The 21735-nt window shown below is 39.5% G+C and overlaps 1 protein-coding gene across 5 annotated transcripts in view; it reads left to right on the forward strand.

Annotated features, from left to right (window-relative positions):
* The window catches only part of PPARGC1A (PPARG coactivator 1 alpha), a 608512-nt gene that overhangs the window by 482158 nt on the left and 104619 nt on the right, over window positions 1-21735 (forward strand). Inside the window, exon 1 of one of the 5 annotated variants that reach the window (XM_070506130.1) lies at window positions 18758-18853. The exons of the other annotated variants lie outside the window; for them this stretch is intronic. Coding sequence (XP_070362231.1) covers window positions 18836-18853 — 18 coding nt within the window. The 5' untranslated portion in view covers window positions 18758-18835. Of the gene's footprint in view, window positions 1-18757; window positions 18854-21735 lie in introns of those variants that run through there. 5 annotated transcript variants of the gene reach the window in all.

Genomic DNA, 21735 nt, shown 5'->3' on the forward strand with positions numbered 1-21735 from the left:
AAAGTATAAAGTGGAACATAAAAATGATCTTCCCAAAATGATCCTCATGTATCCCCTCACTTCTCACCCCTTCCAGTGAAAATTAGACTCATAAAACCTTTTGTTTGAGTCCTGGAATGAGTTTAGGTTAATTCTTTTTGTTAACTGAATCCATTCCATTTTCTCTCACCATCCTCAAAATATGTTCCTTTCACTGCTTTTCTCATCCATTTATGAAATGTTTGTCCTAAATCTCTTTTATTTTGAGTGGCACTTATAAACTAGACTCTAACACAGAGCAGATGTACTCATTTAATAGTTTACTTTGATGGCTCCTTTAAGAGGCTTTATAATCTTTATATTTTACCATTGGGTTTGCAATTTTATGCTCCTTTAACAGGTGTATTACCTTCATCAGATGTTTTCATTTTAAGCTGTTGACTTATAAACACATGGCCTGCGGGGATTGGTGTGCAGAAAATTTATTCACTTACAGATTTATTCTCCTATTCATTTTTGAATTTAGTGCAGGGATATGCAAAGAACTTTAGATTGATTGATAATGACAGTTCATTGGTAAAAATGACTCTTTCAATGACCAAAATAATTGTTTCCTCCAGTTGACAATGGGTCGGTGAAAGATCACTTGTATTGAGAGGATTTTTAGAAAAGTTAATTAAAAACAAAATGCTTTCAAGCCCATGTTTAGTTCTCTGGGTTTGCATTTTAGGAGAAAATTGTGCTTACACATCTCTTCTGAGGACACTTGAAGGTTTGTCTTTTAAACTATTTAATTGTTCAAATGGTTCATAGTTGTCAAAAGGTAATGTGTTTTGCTTGAAACTGATGTGTTCTGATCTTATGTTTCTATATAAGAGAGGAAAGTGGGGAAAGCCGTCCTTCTTCTGTTTGGCATATGAAGGAGGATGGAGCAGGAGAATCTTAAATGAAAACAGTGTGTGTAACCAAAGGGCTATGACAGGCGGCTCCATCCCTTGTACCCTTTGATGACATGGATGGGGGAGGAATTCAGTGAGTAACTACTTGAGGAAATTGTTGCTTCTGCATGAAAGACGTAAAAGGTACACTGTCCCAGAGCCTTGTGATTGGAGTCCTGTCTAAGAAAATAAATGGCATAGAAGACGCTTCCTTTACTTTTTGCCTTAAAATCTTGGACATCTGCTGTGAACATTGAGCAACCCTTCCTCTAAACAGCACTGACAATTCCTGAAGATGGAGTAGAGAATCTCATAGGAGAGGCATTCATCTCCACAGAGAGGGAGGCTAAGGTGTTTAAGACTGGCCCATTTGGTGTCCAACCTGTTTTGCAGTATTACAAAATGAAGTTGATGGCCAAATCAATCTCCTGTGACTGATTATCTTCATCATAAAACCACTGTAAGTGATTCAATGTAGTTTGGTATCATTTCTACCTGTGCCCAGGAGAGGCCAGGACTGAGCCAGCACTGAAATGGAATTACTCTGACTTCTCAGACGCAGAGGCATCCCTCCTTAGTAATGAATGAGGGCGTAGGACAGAAATTTCATGATTTCTCCTTGCTCTCTGGGTTGTGGTCCTCTCAAAGAAAACTACATGGCTTCAACAATAGCAAAAATAATGGAAATATGAAGACGGTATTGAGAGTGGGAATAGAGTTAAGGAAAAGGAGGTGGACAAATTATTTTAATAGTGAACTTTTTCTGAGATATTTTATCTCAGAGGAAAGGTGGTGGGGGGGGGGTGGGAGTGGACATGATGCCTCTCTCTGTTTCTCATCTCAGGAGGTCATGTTAAAATTTTACTTCGGTATAATTGGAGCATTTTTGGAATTTATTTCTAAACATAGACAGATCAGCTTGTACTCCCTTCCTTCCTTTTTATTCTGACAACCCTTTGATTCTCTTCTTTTCTAGAAGTCATTTCATTCTTTTATTTTCATCAAAATTTGTTGACATGCCTTTTTCTTACGGGGCTGTGAATTCCTTGAGAGGAGCATCCATATCTTACTCACTTTTTTGTTTCCATCACTAGCATCCTGCCATTACATAGTAATCTTTCTCCTATTAAGCGCTCATTTGTTGAAAGCATGAAGAAGTGGATTCACATGAGTGAATGAGCAAGTGAAGAAGTTATACTGGGAACAGATACTAGAATAGGATTGTTTTGAAGTGGGTGAATCAAGCGTATAGCCATGTTCCTCAAGTGCTGCTGCTGACCTGTATACAGTTGAAGACTCTAGATTTAATTCCATACCTTAGTCTGCCCATCCATCCAGCGTCTTCACAAACACTTCTCTAACATTTGAAACTATGTTGAGACTCAGTTGCTAGGGAAAGGGAGCCTAGATGTCCTTTTGCCAAAAAAACCTCCCCTGTACTGGAGGCTCTATTATTTTCAGAAAAATAACCCAGGGATGTACAGCACCAGAAGAGTTAACGGCAGCCAACAAAATGAAACCCAAAAGCTCCTGGGGAAAAGTCTAGAACTAGAAAATGCAATAGTTAGCTGATAAAATGTCTGCTTCAGTTTCAGCCAACTTCCTTGAACCTTGCCCCATTGCAGTGGCCCCCGGTTGAAGTGGCAAAGAGGTGTCAGTGATAAATCACCCTGCCATGAAACAGCACAAACTTTAGTAAATTACATGTGGAAACCAGACTGGGTAGAATAGTGGTGTAGCACGGGCGAGTCCGCAGGCCTCTGGTGGAGGTGAATATTTATCCCTCCCTAGCCACGGGATGCCTTCTGTTCATTCATAGATGGAAAATGAGTTGGGTGTTTTTCATGGAAACATTCCATTGTATCTGTCAGGAGTAAATGAAACGAACACACAGAGAGCTAAAACACGAGCAGAAGCCTCTCCCTCAGATGCAGAGAGTTAGCCTTCCCATGGACAACTGAAGTCAACTCCTCCTTTGACTCTCCATTTGTTCTTAAATGAAAAAAACAGAGGAAAGTGAACTAACTGAGCTAATAAAGCTAATCCTCTTAAAACATGACAGAGTTTTTAAAAAACGAAGCTTAGCTATTGTGCAAACACGTCTACTCCCCTGCTGTTACTGGGGAAAGAAAGGAGGAAAAACCCCTTGATAGCTATAGAAATTCAGACCACACATGGATGTGTACCTGCATATCTTGGCAGGAAAGTCAAGTTGTCTTGGAGATGCTCCTTTCTTGACGTGATGGGATGTTGAGGGCTCCCTGTCTTCTGTTGGATACCAAAGCTGAGCAATATACTTTGTCCCAGCTGGAATCAATTTCTCTTCGAGTGTCAAATACACAGCCCATTTGGGGCCAGTTTCTAACATGCCTAACATTTCTCCCTCGTACTGAAGGATCTTTGGTGTTTGTGTATCATTTCCCCTATCAGACTGCAAATTCCATAAGGTCAAAATCCAGGTCTGATTATCCGTCTGTGCTTCCCTGCTCTGCCTACCTTCTAGCACGGTAGGAACATTTCATGAAGACTCTGGATATTCAATGAATATTTTTGGAACGAATGAATGATATTATTCCCTGTCAATGGACACTGAGGAAGCTCAAACCTGTGGAAAGTGTTCTCTAACATTTCTAGTACCACCTTATAATTTGGGGACTGGAAGAGGCGTTCTATTTAGGTGAATGCCATATTTTCCTTGAAACCATGGAATTATTATTATTTTTCCTTTCAGACTGAGCTTCCTTGTGTGAGTCCAAATAACTTCCCCCCCCAACTAATCCATGAAATTTGCACCAGTAACAATTCGCTTGCATTCTGTAGGCTCCGTATGCGTTTTACAATAAATTCCAGAAGAGCCACACACAAAGTGTGCTTATCTTGTTAACCCCTCCCCTGACACCTGCCTGTGCCTGATGGGATCTGAGCATTTTCAGACAGTTCTGTTGTCGCCTGTGAAATGTCAAGCAAAATGGTGTTCAATGTTCCCCGGGGGCTTTACACGAGGAGATGCCTGGCACCCTGGAGTCTGCTGTGTAGTGTTGTGTGCTTTTGTAAGTGAGGGCAGCCAAATCAAATCCCACACCTGGCCTGGCTCAGGCTGAGAACCAGAGACACGAGGAGAAGCAAGGTGTTTCACTCACATGCATTTCTCTTTGTGGAGACTTTCTCAGGAGTTGAAGAATCTCTTCTCATTCAATTCAACTCCTTACCCTCTCCACCCCCTCCCATCCAAAACACACACACACACACGCACACACAGTTGGTTATCTGAGGACAAGAGTTGGGTTGTTTACCATTTTCCCAGAGTACAAAGTCTTGAAGAGTTTAATTGTGAATGTAATCTGAAGAATCAAAGTCAGCCCCATTCCTCAGAAGAATGTGATGAGTGGGAGAAAGGAATTGTTCCTTTGCCCAGTGCTCAAAGTGGTGTATCCCACTCCTTTCCCTTTGAGATGGATGGGAGGAGGGGGTGGGTGGGTGGCGTGGAGGACTCAATCGTCCTTTTTATAGAAGAACCCCTAGTCTCCTGGGTTGTTCCCTCCTGGCTCCTTGCTGTTTACTTGGTGGGCAAGTCCAGGCTGGGTTGTGCAGCTGGTATATCCTCTGCAGAGACTGAGCTCTGGCTGGGACAGGCTCCTGGTTGCTGAAACTGGTTTGCAGAACGGGAGGAATCTCTTTGTTTTTTCCAAACAGGAACCTGAGTTGGCCCTGGCCCTGGTCATTTAAATAGCAGGGCAAATAGGAAGGAGGATTCTAGAAGCTGAGTGATGATGTTGTAGGATACAGGAGACCGCATAAAAGAATTCCAGCAAAACTTGCCCTAATTCTCCCTTTTCTGTGGTTGGGGGAGGGTTGGGATTAGGAAGATGAGAGGAGGAAAGCTGGGGTGGAAAGAGGAAAAGACGAGAAGAATAATTTCAGCGTTCTTCATAGACAAGTTTAGGGTTTCAGGGAAAACGAAGCCTTGGTTTGTTCGAGTACTACTTAAAGCAAGAGGATTATGATATGTATGCCTGAGTCAAATTTCCCAGAGGCAGGAGGCATTGCTCTCCCCGTGACGGGTTCCATTTCCCTCAATGCTTTCTGAGCTGCTGGCCAGGTAGAGTTTTCTGCACTTTAGTAGCTTAGCATTAAGGGATGCAAATTGAAGGCCTGACCACAGTATAAACAAACTACCATTGTAAGGACTAGTATAGACATTAACCTGGGTTCCATTTTTGTCTTTTTAAAATTTGGATAGATCAAGTTAGAGTAGCCAGAGACCTGTTTTAAGTGAAAACACCTGGTAGATCACTGAGTTAGTTCATCCGTGTGACAGCAGACCAGCGCTGACCTGTAGATGCTCCTCTGTAGTCAATCTTAACCCACACCATGATATTTATGATGCTCCTTTGAACAATTTATGTTTTATCTTTTAAAATAAGTAGTTTTTGACGGAATGTGATGGGATTTTTTTATGCATACCACTTTTCTGGCTGAGTTAAAAATTATAGTCTCTAAAATGATTTCATTTACATTTGATCCTATGTGGACCTCGAGGGTCAAACAGAGCGAGTCAGACCTTCGGATCTCCACTCCTTCTTAACCTCTCACATTCCACTGATGAATCTTGCCTTCCTATCCCACTGTCTTGTTGACTACGTTGGCTTCTGTTATATCCTCTAAGCAAGGTCTCTTATTAGCAAGAAGCTTACAGTGCTGACTCAGTTCTTCCAAACTGACCCAGGTTTCTGATACTTTTTCTTTGTCCTCCATTTATTCTCTGCGTGTTTGCTAAGCTACTTTATCAGCGCATGAAAAGAGAGAACATTCTGTCAATAACAATATTTTATCTAGGGCTCCTGACCAATTAGTGTAAGGGCCATCACTCAAATCCTATTTTCTATTAGTAAGAGGGTGGACTTCTTTAAAGGGCTGAAACAAGAGGAGAGAATCACCATTCATTTTTTTGGAACTAAGAATAGAGAGGTTGTGAAAGCTGAGCTGCCTCTCAAGAGGATTCACGATTCACTTCTTTTTCAAAGTAAAAAACTTTTGTTTTGTTAGATGAAAAGAGATATTTCAAACTGTGAAAGTCCTCCTTGAAGCACAATCTCCTCTAAGATTTGTAGAATCCTTGAATGCTAGGTTGATTTGAGACCTCAGAGATTTTCCATTGCCACTGCTCTATTTTAGAGATGGGGAAACTGAGGCCCAAAATAGTTACCTGAATTTATACAAAGTCATGCATGTGGCAACCAGAGAACTACTATATGAAGCCAGATTTTCATAGCCATGAGACTTATCTTTTCCCCATGAAATCATATAAAAACTATTTGTTGAGTACTTTTGACATACTGGCAGTGTGCTCGGTGCGGTGGAGGCTAAAAAGAATGAGGATAAAAGGCTGTTGCCTTCCAGGAGCTTTAGGATTTTATTTAAAAAAACAAGACATATCCAAATGAAGAAACTACAGAAGGGTGAAGCTTGGCATATAATCAAATGCTCGATGGTGCAGTGTTGATGGGGGCAGCACTCAATATTAACCATGTTGAGTCATGGTTTATAAAAGAGATAGATCCTCAAATAACTCACAAAGAACCAGGGGAACAGAGTTATTCAGAGAGACCAGCACAGGACAGACAAAATATATGGAAAAAGAAATATATGGGATATATAAATATATTCCATATGGAATAAGAATGTCAAATACTTGACACACAGGCCACTTGCTCTACTCTGTGTTCATGGCAGACATCACTCATCTATTGCAGAACTTGTTACAGAGTTCAGACATGGTTGAATTTTTTTAAACAATGAATTCCTGGTAGCCATTATGAAATAGTTGGAACAAGCAGGAGACGATGAAATCTATTTGCTAACTTCCATGTTGGGATAAAAAGATCTTCCTGGTTAGAGTGATGATTTCCTGTTTTAATACTAGGAGATACAAACATGTAAGCCTTAGCTTTGATAATCATGAATAATATTTGCCACAATGACCCATTGTTAAGAGACCTGAAATGTTTACGTATAATCTATTTGAATTTAAATTATTTTTTTGTCGTGTCAGATCTACCCAAATCTAGTGCTTACTGCAGTGCCTGGTATGTACTGGGCATTGCTGTAAATATTTGTTGAATGAATGAAAATTACAGAGAAGTTAATTGTAGCCTTGAAGAGGTGAAAGGCCAGAGTTTTATAAGCTGAGTCCATCCAACTCCTGCTGGGCCCTGAGCCAGGAAGGACTATATCCACAATCCATCTCAAAGCACAAACTGCCTTCTTCTGTAAAATTGGTATCAGCAGGCCCCTGTTTCCTGCCATCCACATTTGTTCTAAGTTACAACATTAATTAATAGAGAAGATTTATTGTAAAAAAAGAACAGCAATTCTAAATTACTTGTTTTCATGCATTTGGATGCCCTAGCCAACTCCTTCCTGCCAGAAATAATATGGCAGGTTTTATTTTCAGAGACTGTTATTTAATTTCAGTTTTTAGTCAATGAGATTGTAAAATACGTGAGATCAAGGACTTCGGACATTATTTCCACTGCTCACCCACAAGTGATCAGCATTTAATAAGCATAACTCTTGTGTGGCGTTCTATTAGGCAAAGGTGAGGCCACAGGGAAGGAACGGGGTTTCTAATCTCAAGGAACTCTGAATATAGGTGGGACATGGTGTAAATTAATAGAGCTGCAGAATCTGCCACTTATGACGTGAGTACCTTACGTGGGAGCTACTCAGGAAGTGCTCGTGGATACCACCTTTTTCATTCTTTATGTCCTCAACATGGGGCGAGCAACTACATCTCATCTCTCCTGCCTGTTCCAGTGGTTTCATAATGAGTACTTGGAGTTCATTGTCAAAAAAGATTCTGAAGCCATGGGCAGGTTCTGGAAAGGGCGGCAATCAGTGATGTCAGTCTATGAGCAAAGGACAGCGAGTGAGGTGACGTGTGCCAGGAAAAAAGATGCAGTCTTTGTACTGAGAAATGGGCTTTTGGGAATCACCCTAGTTCTGAATTAGTGGTCCCCATGTTTTTCGTGTTCAGATGCAGGATCCCTAAATGCTGTGCTTTTTGAACGACGGTGTAAATACAATTAGACGGAAGCATCATTTCCAGGGGCTTAAAGAAATCGTGAAAGAAGAATTTTCAAGAGTTGAATGGTGATGTCTAGATATTTATTTTAAAATTAATGGTGATGATAGCTAACATTTGGATATTACTTTGTAGTTTACAAAGCACTTTCACAAATTGGAAACCACTGAACTGTCTGTGAATGGAGTATTGGCTAAATAAATCAACGTACTTTCGTACAATGGAATACTAGGCAGCTGTTATATAGAATGATGTCAATTTTTATTTGCTGATATGAGATAACACTCATGATAAGTTTTAAGAAAGGAAGTTTTAGAGCATTATATTGTATGTGTCTGACTCTGTTTAAAAATTATATTTTCATAACCACACGCATATCTGTTTGAGGCTATGGCATAGAAAGAAGCCTAGAAATTTACACAAGAAAATGCTAATAGCTCTTGTCACTGTTTATTGGGATGCAGAGGATTTTTACTCTCTCCTCTCCATCTTTCTGCATTTTCTGGAAAAGCTGTGATGAACATATGCTACTTTTCATGAAAATAAAAAAGTCATTCATTTAAAAACTTACGCACGTTAACACCTATTAAGATCATTTCTTCCTTATGAGTGCATAAAGGATAGTTATTATCCTTGTTTTACAAGTGAGGGGCACAAGTTCAAATTCAATGCCAGTACTTAGTTTTACTATGTGCTAGGCATTGTTCTGATTGATTCACATAAATAAACTCATTTAATTCTCACAGTAATCCTTTGAGGTAGGTTCTGTTGTTACCCACACTTTACAGATGAGGAAACTGAGGCACAGAAAGACTAAGTAAATTGTCAAAGGTCACACAGCGTTTAAGCTTTTAGAATGAGAATTTAAACCAGATTGCTTGGCTCCAGAGTCCACGTGCTTCACAATTCTGCCGTGCTGCCTGAGCGAAGGCACAGGGTGGGAGGAGGTGGCCTTGGGAGCTGAACTTAGATTTTTCTGGCTCCAAATTCTGTTCTCTTGCAACTACATATTTGCATGTGCCTTTTATGTTATGCTTGTCATGGATTGTCAGGCCATTATCTCCCCACCCCAACAGAGCCTCATAGACTGGTATAATTTATTTAAGGGACTTCTTGATAAATTTCTTCTGGAATTCAGTACTGAGAATAAAATAATTCTTGACTACATATATATATATGTGTGTATATATATGTGTGTGTGTGTGTATATATATATATATATATCGCATCTACCATGGGGCCAGGTACCATTTTAAGAACTCGAGATAAAATAATGAAAAAAACCAAAGACTACTGTCCTCATGAATCTTATATTATAGTGGAAGGGGACAGAAAATAAGCAAAAGGTATAGAATTTACAAAATTGATAAATGCTATGGAGAAAAATATAGAAGGCATGGAGGTACTAATGACTGGGTACCAGAAGTGGGGGCAGGGTTACGATTGAACTAGAAAGATTGGGGAAGTCTTGTTTCCTTTTGTTGGAAAATGAATATTTATTTAACCCAACACATTTTGATTTTTGTCCAAACAGCCAGGAAACTCAGAGCTAAATTCAGAACTGAGTTACAAAAAAGTAGTGCATTCCAACTATAGACTAGCATTTACTTCCTTGCTCCTTTTAACCTGATTTGATCTGGTTTTCATTTTTATTGTCCTGTTTTGTGTGTCTAACTTTGTATGTCATCCAGAACCCCATTTTGGAAAGTAGAGAGGATACACATTTTAAACATCAAAAAAATGAATGGAGTCAATAAAAAGTACGAAAGAAACCAAATGGCCCATTTTCCTTTAGCCCAAAGGACTCTCTCCTTTTTACTCATATTGACTGTTGAGTAACCCCCTCTCTGATTTGACTGGGGACTCTTCCTTTTCCTTTATTGTCTTCTCCCCAACATGCACACGGAACACTCTCTCTCTTTCCTAATTTTCACTTCCAAGAAGGTCTAGGTTTGTGTTTTCTGGATAGAATTGGCCTTTTCCTTTTAAGATACAAAAATCTTTACTCTTTCATTGCTGTAACTTTTTTGAGGGACTGTGGAACTTTCTAGGTCCTTGGTGATACTTAGCAGAAGTCATGTATGTTGATGGATAATATAGTTTTCTCAAGTAATTAAAACTACAGTTATTTATAAGGCTTCATTTAGAAATTGTTGCAATATATAGTTGCTGTTAATTGATGGCAAATGCATGCCATTTCTGAATAATGTAAGATATTTATATCAAAATGTTCTGTTGTTGTGCTCAAACTGTTAGCACTGAGATCTTGAGAAGCAATGCTTTATGCGAGCATTGTTACTGGAAGGTAATTGAAAACACTGGTGTCGACTGACATCCTAGGTAGCTGTGCTGGGTTCAGGCCATGCTGACCTGCAGTTAACGTGATGTCTAGTCCTTAATCACAAAAAAGAGACAGTGGCATTTCAAAATATAATTTTGAAGATCTATCATGCATGTTACCAATATTTCTCTTTAGTTATTTTCCTTGTATAAGGATAGGACAAAATGCTGTCAACATATTTTTGTTGTTAGTGTTCAAAATCATATTCTTAAGTTTTGGGGAAGTTCTGAAGATGGCGTAGTTATGCTTATGATAAGGCCTTTGCAAGACTGGGAATCATGTAGTCTGAAATTGCAGCTGTTTGTGGGTATGTTTGTCCCTTCCACTAGATTTAAGGGCAAAGATTATCTGTTAATAAAATTGGTGCCTAACAGTGTTCCTTTCGGGTAGTAGGTGATCTAGAACTCTTTGAAGAGTGAACATATGAATACGTCTGTATGATTGCCTTATAAGAAAGAGTCCTATACATACATACCAGATTTCCTAGTGGTATGAAAAGAGTCAGTAAATAAATGTCAAGGGCTTAGAATAATGCCCGAAACATATGAAGCAGTCAACAAAATTTAGCCATTATACTATCTGCGTATTCCCAGGGCATAGTATAGTGCTTGACACAGAGTTCACATTAATCAAGATTTATTTAAGAAATTAATGCATGAATGAATTAATGAATCCCTTCCGGAAGAGGTTAGGTGTCCATTCTCTGAGCTTCCTTAGCATCTCCTGCATCTCTTTGTTCCAGTATATACTACTAACGTAATTAGACTTGTGTATCCATCTGCTCAGTTACTAGCCTGTAGTGGTCCAAAGGCAAGACTTTTGTCTTCTTTCTCTTCACAGTCCTAAGGCTAGCACGGCCTGTAGAATGTGGCAGGCACTCAGTGCATGTTTGGTGAATGGACGGATGTAGAGATGGATGAATAAATACACACCTCTTCTACAGTGCTCCCTTAGAGCAGAAGTAAAGGTTTGAGTTGATACCAAGTAGTAGAAAAAATATTTCCTACGTTTTTGTACATAGCTGTAGAATTCTGTCATTTCTTCATTCTCAAAACATGTTTATTAAGTCATTCTGTCTCCATTTTAGGCCTATGGACATAATTGTGAACAAGACAATGTCTTTGTCTTCATGGAGACTAGATTCTAAACATCTTTAAGCCTCATTTTATTTGCATTTCCTCTATTCTGAGAGCCCTAAATTTGCTTTTGAAATCATATTAAAAGTTACATTCCTGGGCTTTTAGACATTTTACCAGTTGGTCTACTACTGACGAAAGGCCTACGTTCTGTATGCTCATTTACTACATGGGGGTGGAGGTGCAAAACAGAGAGAGAGAGGGAATGAATTTAAGAGTTAAAATTCTTAAAATGCCTGGAGCACTGGTAGCACATAGCAAGCATTCAATGTGTTGAAAGATGTTGCGTTAGTCAGGGTTCTCCAGAGAAACAGATTACACATATTTATATATATCAGGACAGCGGGTTAGAAACTCAGGCAGGACTTCTAGGTTGCAGCCTGGAGGCAGAATTCCTTCTTCTTAGGGCAACCTCGGTGTTTAATTGTGTGATCTGCAACTGATTGAATGAGACCCACCCACATTATGGAAGGTCATCTGCTTTACTTAAAATCAATTAATTGTAAATTACATCTACAAAAGACCTTCACAGCAACACTTAGATTAGTATTTGTACAAACCGATGGAATCCATGGCCTAGCCAAATTGACACATAAACAATCAAGGTGTATTATCTTTTATGACCCATGTAGAATCCTCATTACACCTTAGGAAGTAGGCTCAGGGAGCCCTATGTTACAGATAGGAAACTAAGGAATAGAGAGTCTTCATACCTTTGCTCAGGCCACATGGCTATGAGCCAAGGTCAATGTCGCAGGTAAGGGTGTGAGGCTCTGCTCTGTACCAGGCCACCTCTCAGCGTGGCCTAGCAAACCCAACCGAGAACCCGCTTTTGAAAATGCCATCTCTTCATCTAGAATTCTCTCTTTATTTTTCTTTAAATCTTTAAGACTTTTTCCTACTTAAAAAATAGTTTCTCATAACAGGTATCTTTTCAAACTAACCCTAACGACCTCTCTGTGGTTCCACCTTTGTAAGATCAGTGGAAAATATCATTACTAATCCAGAGATGACAATGGCAATTATTTTTACTGAGTGTGCCCCATGCTATGCTAGACACACACAGAATGGTTTCAAAGAAGGGAAGTTGAGAGAAAGGCTCTGTTCTGATAACTCCTACTTCTCCTTCCCCACTCTGTTCCAGGCAGCCTGGGTTTCTCTGTCATTGTGGTTCACTCACCATATCCTGCAGGTTCCTCTGTTGCTCCAGACTCACAGATTCCACTCTGCCTGTTTACTGTGGGCTCTATGAGACCAGGAGCCAGGTCTTATGCAACTGTGTAGCTTGAGTATTTCACATAATTTTAACTAGTAAAGATTTAAAACTTTGGCAGATGGTAGAAGGAAGTTGAGTGGAGGAGTTAAGGGTGTGCACTCGGGAACCAGGCTGCCCAGGTTCAAGTCCCAACCACCCCTCACATGATGTGTAGCTTTGGGCACGTTACTTCACTTTCTGTGTCTGTTTTTCCATCTGAAAAAAAAAAAAAGGGGATAACAATAATTCTCATTCATCAGATAGTATGTGTAAAGCACTTAGAATAGTAGTGGGTACATGGTGGACATCATAAATTAGATTTTATTTTTAAAAAATCACCTATTTCCATTTTAAACTACTCTTGATTTTGTTTCTTTGGTTTTCTAGTGACTTCCTGGAATTTTGTGGATTAAAGACAGATTTTCAACAAGATCACATAAGCAGTTTGCACCCCCCCACCTGGTTGGGAGCCAAATCTGGGCTCTCACTACCTTTCATATTTCTTTGTATTTCCCCTAGCAGCTACCACTGGACCTTGTATGATTCATCCTTTATTACCAGGACTTTTTATTTTCTAGTCCCCTTAGCACTGAGGAAAACTAACATTTACCAAATATCTCCCAGGTGCCAAGCTAGGTATTTGATTACGACATTCTCCATGAGATAGTGATACCATTTCTATTTTATAGAGGCCCAAGGAGATTAACTGTCTTGACCCATTTTGAAGAGTCAGGAAGTATCAGAGCCTAGTTCTGCCCTTAGGTGTGTCTTATTTCAAAGCGAATGCTGTCTCTCCCTCATTATCCTTCCTCCTTCTGCCTCTTATCCTTTTAGGGTCCCTGCAGGCACCCCTTAAAGCTAGAGGAACCCACATGTTCTTTTCCAGCCAAGTATGCCACTTGCAACCCTCTGTTCTGGATCTCAGCCCTTTTATTGGAGAGACTACGAATGGATGGGCAAGGTCCTGGCAAACTACATCTCTATTTTCCTTTATTTGTGTGTTGGTACCCACACAGGGTTACCCAATACTACACTGAACTAGTGAGTAGGGCACCCAGCAAAGCAGGGTACCCATACAGGGGCACCAAAAGTTTTCCTTTGAAAGATTATTACATTTAATTGTTTAAAGCAATCATTGAAGCAGCTATTGTGACAAAGATTGGGCTTCTCTTTACGTACATAATTTAGTAATAAGTCTGGTTTTTGTTTTGAATTTCAGATGGGGCAGGGGCCTCTAAAAGTCTTCACAGGGCCTAGCTGGCATACTCACTCTAGGCTGTTTATAAGGTTCATTAGATCTATTTTCAAGCCCCTAACTGATCCGCATCTCTTCTTCCTCCACATACTTCCTATTGTTCTGTTCACATGTGGGTATGTTGATTGATTGTGAGTCTAACGTTCCGCTCACTCTTAGACTGTTAGCACTTTCAGGGCAGAAAGTTATAAAATCTTACACAAGTTAAGCACCTGGCGTGTTGCTGGACCATCTTTTGGAGCATAGTAGATTCACATTGATTTACAGACTCGTAACAGCTGGCTGTTTCCCCTTTTATCTTGTGTTCTACACATTTGCAGATACATATATTCCCACACATGTGGCTCGGTGTCGAGAGATTTGTAACGGTGTCTTTCTCTTTGCTGTGGCATCCTGGAGCTAAAGTACTTCTTTGACCCCAATGGAGTCTTTTAGGAAGGATTTTTAAAATTTAAAATTTAATTTGATTTTTAGAATCAATTTTATCTACCTTTACAAGGTAGGAAGACTGGGAATGGTTAGTACCACTAAGCAGAGTTCATGTAGAGAGAAGGAAGTTCATCTCACACCCTTTGGCAAGTCTAAAGTTACTGTCTGAGACTATCAATAATGACTGTAGACATGCATTGAAGAGATGGGTTCTTTGGGGATGATTTTCCAAGCAGCAAATATTTTCTTTCCTGTTCCCTATTTCCCTTTTTAAGTGGTGGTAGTTACTGATAATATTTAGAGAAACAATATATAGATTCTGAGAATACATTTCTTCTCTCCTGTGTTACCAGTTTAATTTATTTTACTTATTTCAAACTCTAGGCATTTCTAGAGTACTTTTATGATGCAGATATTCAAAGACAGCTTCAGTGCATATGAATAATCTAACTTTCAGATTTTCCTTGTTTTTTTTCTGCATTTTATGAAGTTTTGCATTTTCAAAATTTTGATATATCATATTTAGTTTTTGATAATTTTTCCTATAAATACCTAAAGGATTCTTGAAGTTGGAAAATGTAGACATTGTCTGTCACTCGTTCTTTTGAAAAAAGTTACATTTGGTGGCAATTTCCACTGTATCTGTCCTCACACATTTTCCCAAACTTGCAACGACTACACATTGACAGTAAATCCAAATATCAGATTTTTCTTTCACACAAATCTTTGATCTTTAAAAATACCTCTCTTACACATTCGGTCAGGGCTCACTTTAGGCTCCAAGCAGCGTTGTCATTCCTTCTCCTTTCTGTATGTGGCCGAGGCACCCACAGAGGGCAAAACATGAGCCCTGACTCCCATACACATTTGTGTATTCGCAAATGTCACTGTCCACTCCATGGGATAAAAGGTGTGGAAACCTTTATTACATATATTTTATTTTAAAATGCTCCAAGAAAGGAGGGAGAAGAAAAGACTGAGAGGACAGAGGAACAGTTGGATCTGAAAAACCTGAACAATGAGGGAAATGGGACTTCGTGTAGCGCCCACTGCAGATGAGGCATTCTGCAAGGCCCTTACTACACCCCTTCAGCTTATCCTGTTGACTTCCCACGGTACACCTGCGAGGCAGGTATTTTTCCAATTTACTAGATGGAAAAATGAAGACTGGGAAAAATTAAGTAGCTCAACTGGAGGTATTGAGGTAAAATGTATTGAAATGGCTTCACACACATGTTTGTGTCCCTGGTGCTCTTTGCTGAGTGCACAGCTTTCACAGCCAATGTGTTCTGCATCCATCTGAGTTAGATTCTGCTTCGAAGTGTTTGTTCCTAGCAGCATAATTTGCATCGCTAGAAAGGGATCATAAATGTGACCCTGGCTTAATGCTCTTTTAGAAAGTGAGTCTCTTACTTTTTTAAATCGTTCCCTTTGGACCAGATCTCAAAATATTATGTAATCAAACACATGTAAGTTTTATTCCTGCTCAGTTATAATCAGTGTTGTTTTGAGGTTTTTAAGTGTGATGGTGATGGTGGCCATGGGGATTTCAGAATTAATAATCACGCGCCTACCTCCCCAAATGGCCATAGACCATCCCTGTTTGCCATTGCTCTTCTAGACTCCAGAAGCTGTGAGAGTATCAGAGGACACAGCCTGTTCTGGCTTTGTATTCTAGGCCATTTACTTTGGAACCTGCCCCATTGAGTGAAGGCCCTCCAGTAAGCCAGGTGACCCAAGGACTTTGGACCTTAGTTATAATTGTTTCAAGACTACAGCCACAGAGTTATCCACGCCTACATTTTTTGGAAATACATTCAATGGAATTTGTTCTATTTATATTACCTAAATCAGAGAGGGTTAGAAAACTACATATTTTAGCCTCCCTTTGTGAAGACTTGTACCACAATGAGTTTTAAAAGGCTCCAAACTCAGGTGACCTTTTCATATTTGACCACACTTCCAAGCAAAGGCTATAAAAAATATATTTGGGAGGTTGATTCAATTATTGGTGTAAAGAGTCAAGGTTAAAGTCTACTTGCTGAATTCTGGTCTAGAGTGAGATAAACACATTGTACCTCTTGGAATAGATTTGCATGGAAACACATTTGTGGCAAAGAAAGCATCTTTGTAATATAGTTTCTCATGTGGTCTCAAGATGTGTTCTAACCTGGTCTTTATTTATAATTGCCATCTTCAAAAGGAGTCAATTTTATTTAGGGAGAGGGATAGCGTTATTATTCTTGTATCCTCCTCCTCCTCTGGAATTACTCTCAATGATCTGAATCAGATGTCCCAAGTTAACTTCAGGGTTGATCCACAAACAAGGATGCATTCTCTGAACTAATCCGCCAGGTCACGTTCATAGGCACTTGGAGTATGGCTTCTTTTGACCAGAACAGGGTGCCACGTGTTGGGTATATTCCTGCTTAAATCTACCTTTTCTTTATTTCCCTGGTGGTTTGCACTAGATGTGTGTGGTGTTTTTATCTTCCTTCTGAACATGAAGCTGTGGTTCCCCTCTGATTTGTGGGGAGGCTCCTAGATGTCTAAGTTAGGTGACTGGTGGGCACAAACAAAAATGCCATTTTTTCTGCATTGTCTGCTCATTAAGAGCAAAATGTCTGGAGTCAGACAAGACTGACTGCAAGTCCTAGGTGTCTCACATACCACCTTTTGTCTTTAGAAAGGTTACTTAACCTCTCCAAGTTTCACCGAGTTTATCCCTGGGATCGACACAATAATAGTGCTCACTCCTACTGTTAGTGAAACAATTAAGTGAGATAATCCACATAACTACTTAGCACAGTGCTTGTCACACAGCAAATATTCACCAAATGTTGGATATCATTTCTTTATTGCCATTATTTTCACTCTAGCTCAAAGGGCTATGAACTGCAAACTTCAGCGAAGTAGAGAAGACCCTGTACTTTGCAAGTTGAAGGAGGATGGAGGAAATAGTACTGTGCTTCATTTCCCATTCCTCAGACTTGTTTATTACAGTGGTAGGTTACCATGGAAACTTTCAGGATTAAGATGGCATTATTGAGCTAAGCATTCAATGAACACCTCAGGAAAGAAAGGCTATAACATGTATGCATGCCATAAGTAGTTTTCAAATGAAAGGGTTATTTGGGAGTGAAGAGGGGATGACAGTTACTGACTTCCTTATCTCACGGAGTTTCCTGAATTCTCAAAGAGAATTATGATCAAGAGCCCACGTTTGCCTCTTTGAGGACCCTTCCATAAAGTTGTCAGTAGTTAGAGCCAGAATTTCAAAATGGAAAGTCGCTCTTTACGTACCAGGGAGTGTGGCTTTCCAAAATAGATTCTGAAGTCGAAAAGAACTCTGAGTGTTTTTTGAGGAGGGTTGACCTCCTTTCATGCCACTTACTGTGAATTAAAGCTGCGAGGGAGAACTAGTTTGGGCATGTGGTACAGCACTTAGAGCCGCCGCTGCCAGGGAACAAGATTTGTGTTTCTAAGGAGATACAACAAAAAGGAGAACGCTTTAAGAGCCAGCGGCTGTCAGAGTGTAAAAGTATCTATGTTGAGAAAGGGAAATAGAAGTTGAATTAAGTAATTTTATACACACATTACAGGGTGCCCTTCTGCTAGTAATTCTTAAATGCAAAAGCAAATAGTTGTGGCCACAAAGGGCTTAGTACATCTCAGCTGATTTTAGTTCTCAGACTCAAACTGGATATGATTGGTATTGACCTGCTCTGTGCATGTGATTTTAAGATGGTCTGACTCTTGTCTGTCATTTTCTTGGGTTGTATTAGTTGCACGGGACAAAGGGTGACATATTCCAGCAGAGGTCTGGTCGGTCACTTGACAACCTATTCTAAATAAACGAGAGGGGGAAAACTCTTTTCCGACCAACTGGGGCAGCAAAACAGAGTCCTGCACCAGTATCTTTCATGCCAGTTTTAGCCAGTTTGCAAATGTTTAATCAGTTATTATCATGGAAGGATGCCCTGAGTGGATTGCTTGGATAAAGTCTCATCACAGGACAGAAATCACAGGGAAAGTGCACCAAGGAAAAATTACAGTACAGCTATATTTACTTAGTGCCTCTGCAGTAGGGTTTTATTTTCCACAGTTGGAAAGGGAACCACCTGTCTCAACTGCTGATGTCAGAGAGCTCCCTCGAGACACAGTGCTGTTGGAAAGCACATGATACTGTATATATTTGCTCTTACGTCCATATCTGGCAAAGATTGGGTTTCAGATTTGTGCCCTATTGTGGAGTTCATTGAGCAGTGACTCCGAGATGCCCTCCCACGTCATCATGCCCTTGTGAATTAAAAGTAGCGTGTGTAAGCCCCCTTCGTGAGTGAGTGTTCCCTCAGCTTGCGATACACGTATTTACACTGCAGTAAAATGAATGGCACGCGTCTTGGGGGTTATCATCTATGGATTCGGGTTTGAAAGTGAGTATCAAGAGGCATTATCTCTGCACCTAGGAGCCGGTGTGCTGCTGGAGTTCTGGCTTTTGTTTTATTTCTAATGATCAGGACTTTTAAAACATGTATATCAGATTTGGAGGTTTTGTGTATAGATTGTTAAAAGAGGCAAAAAAAAAAAAGAATAGTATAATAGTATGTGCCTATCTTTTTTCATTTTTTTGCTGATAGCGTGTCAGTGTGGAAAATTGTTGTAGAATGCATGAAATGCCTAATGCCTAATGGAAAGACTGGATATTATGACCATGCATTTCAAGGAACCTATTGCATTATTATTATTATTTTTAAGACTTTCAAAGAGCGGTATAACCACTGCTCCAGTTCTTTGTGCCTAAGGGAGAATCGGGCTTTTTAAACATAGTTCCTTTTAAATATGTGGGGGCCACTGCTTTGCACAACTCCAGGGGGCACCATTTATGTCATAGGGACTCACGCTTGAACTATTCCACTGACCATATGTCCAGTCCCAGGAAATAGGATGCTATCAACATTACTCAAACATTATATAAAAATAGAATTGTTACCAACAATTACAGAAGGCTTGCTATTAGTGAAGTTGTTCATTATTTTAATAGCACCATGTATCTGAATTGGAATATCTTTACCAACTTGCAAATTATATGGTTGTTACACAAAATAGGTGGAATACAGAGTCTCTGAGAGTGTAAATTACATTCTTGGGCCACATCAAATCAATGTCCTATTAGGGATCAGAACCAGGGTTCTTAATTCCCAGACTTCCCATGATGCACACCTTCAATTAAATTAATATTTGAAATGATGCTTGGTATCTTTTTCTCAAACCCTAAAAATAGAGTAAATAGGATGGGCTAAGACCCCGTGGATCATGTAATCTTTTCCCCAGTGTAGGATTTTCCTCTGAACCATTAAAACTGTTATAATATATGATTGATATTAATTAGTTTTCTGTAAAGTACTGCACTCCTTAACATGAACTGAACTAGAAATAAATATATTACCATGAATTAAGATTTTATTAGTTGCGAAGAAGAACTGGATGAAGGCACCTATGTGAAATCCTAAGTACAGGCGTCAAATTGAATTAATGCCAGCACTGCCTTGAGATTAATTTGAGTACTGAGTAAGAAATAGTATACCATAACATAACTGTGTTTACTGAATCATTTTTGGCATCAAAAACTAAAGCTACATTATAGATGCAACAACAGGCTTTTCTCCCTTGGAAGAGCGAGGCGGGTGCATTTTGTAATTAAAGTGAATGTTATCCTCTGAAAAATGCCTCTAGTCTCCAGGAAGAAAACAGCCTTCCGGAGAACAGTGCATCCCTCAGACATTGCATACTTTGTGCTGCTCTGGCCTTCTTCTGCATCCTTTGAGAGTATTATAATAGATTGGCTCTATTTTCTACCCTCCCCGCTTAGGGTACTGGGTAGACCTCACTTTATATATTTGCATCTCATTATTATGTCTATGTTTTGAAAAAGTGTGGAAAGTGTTGAAAAGATACATGGGCTTGCCTCAGGGATGTTCTAGAAGGGATTCCTGATTCTGTAGGGAGCATTTAATACAGGGCTGTGCAAACTGAATACTGTAAAGCTCCAAGGATCACTCTTCACACACTGGGATGTGCATGGCGCCCCCTACAGTTGTGCACTGCTTTAATACCCCTTTTCATTCAGCAATTCCCTGATTCTGTAGTTCATTAATTTTATTTGCATGTATGATTTCACTTCCTTGAGGGTGAGCGCAAAACTTTAGACCACACTGTCAAATAGGAAGATCATGCACATCACATTCTAACTGTAGCCACAATTAGAAAAGGTAAATTTAATTTTGATATCTCTTATTTTTCCCAATAGATCCAAAATATTATATCAACATGTAATTAATGTAAATTATTAGTGAGATATTTTACGTTCAATTTTTCATGCTCAGACTTTGAAATCCTATGTATATTTTACATTTATTACACATCTCAAATTTGACTAGACACTTTCAAATGCTCAGTAGCCATATGAGTGGCTATTGCATTGTACAGCACAGTTTTCCATGTCTATGCCAATTCATCAGCATTTCATTACACAGAAAAATTACCTGCAAGAAAAATACCCTTAAATATCTAAGACAAAATATAACATATCCTTTATGTCATTTTAGCAATTTAAGTGATTGTATGATTGATCACAAATTTGTGAGAAGAGTGTGACCGCCAAGAGGGTTTGGTTGATAGGCCACTGGTGGCAAAATTGACTTTATATTGAATTCTTTTGCTCCTGTGGCTTTGTTTTCCATTCTTCCCCCGTTGATATCATCATTTGAAAACACGATTTGATACTTTGCGGTTCTTCTCTCATTTGCAAACTCATAGTATCTTGTCAGTTTTCATGCACCATATGGATGGCCCGTTTCTTAACAGAGAAACACTTGAAAGACTTTTGGCTCAAATAACTTTTGTGGCCAGCGTAATGGAAACAAAAACTGTTTTCTGCACTTGCTGCTTCTTGGTGTCTTTAGAGGTAGAGCCAGGTCAGGACAAGTATGAGGCTGGTTTTACTTTTCCTCAGGTAAGCAAAGAAACCAGCAGACACTTGGCATCGTGACAGCTTAGGTGATGACTGTGCGCACACTCATAGCAAGTCAGCTTAATGGAAGACTTTAAAAGAAAGTCTGCTCTGCTTTGTTTCTAGGTCTTTTTTTAGATAAGGAAGGCAGGCAGAGAGCAAGCTTCTGCATCTACTCTTGGTGCTTGATGTTAAACTGAGTTTTAAGTATTCCTGTGTGAACAGTAGATTATCATTATTGAATATTTATTATGTGCCAAGCACTGTGCTCATACACATCTCATTTAACCCTGAGACAAACCATGT

This window comes from Equus asinus, chromosome 3, assembly GCF_041296235.1.
Source record: "Equus asinus isolate D_3611 breed Donkey chromosome 3, EquAss-T2T_v2, whole genome shotgun sequence".
Classification (NCBI taxonomy): Eukaryota; Metazoa; Chordata; class Mammalia; order Perissodactyla; family Equidae; genus Equus; species Equus asinus.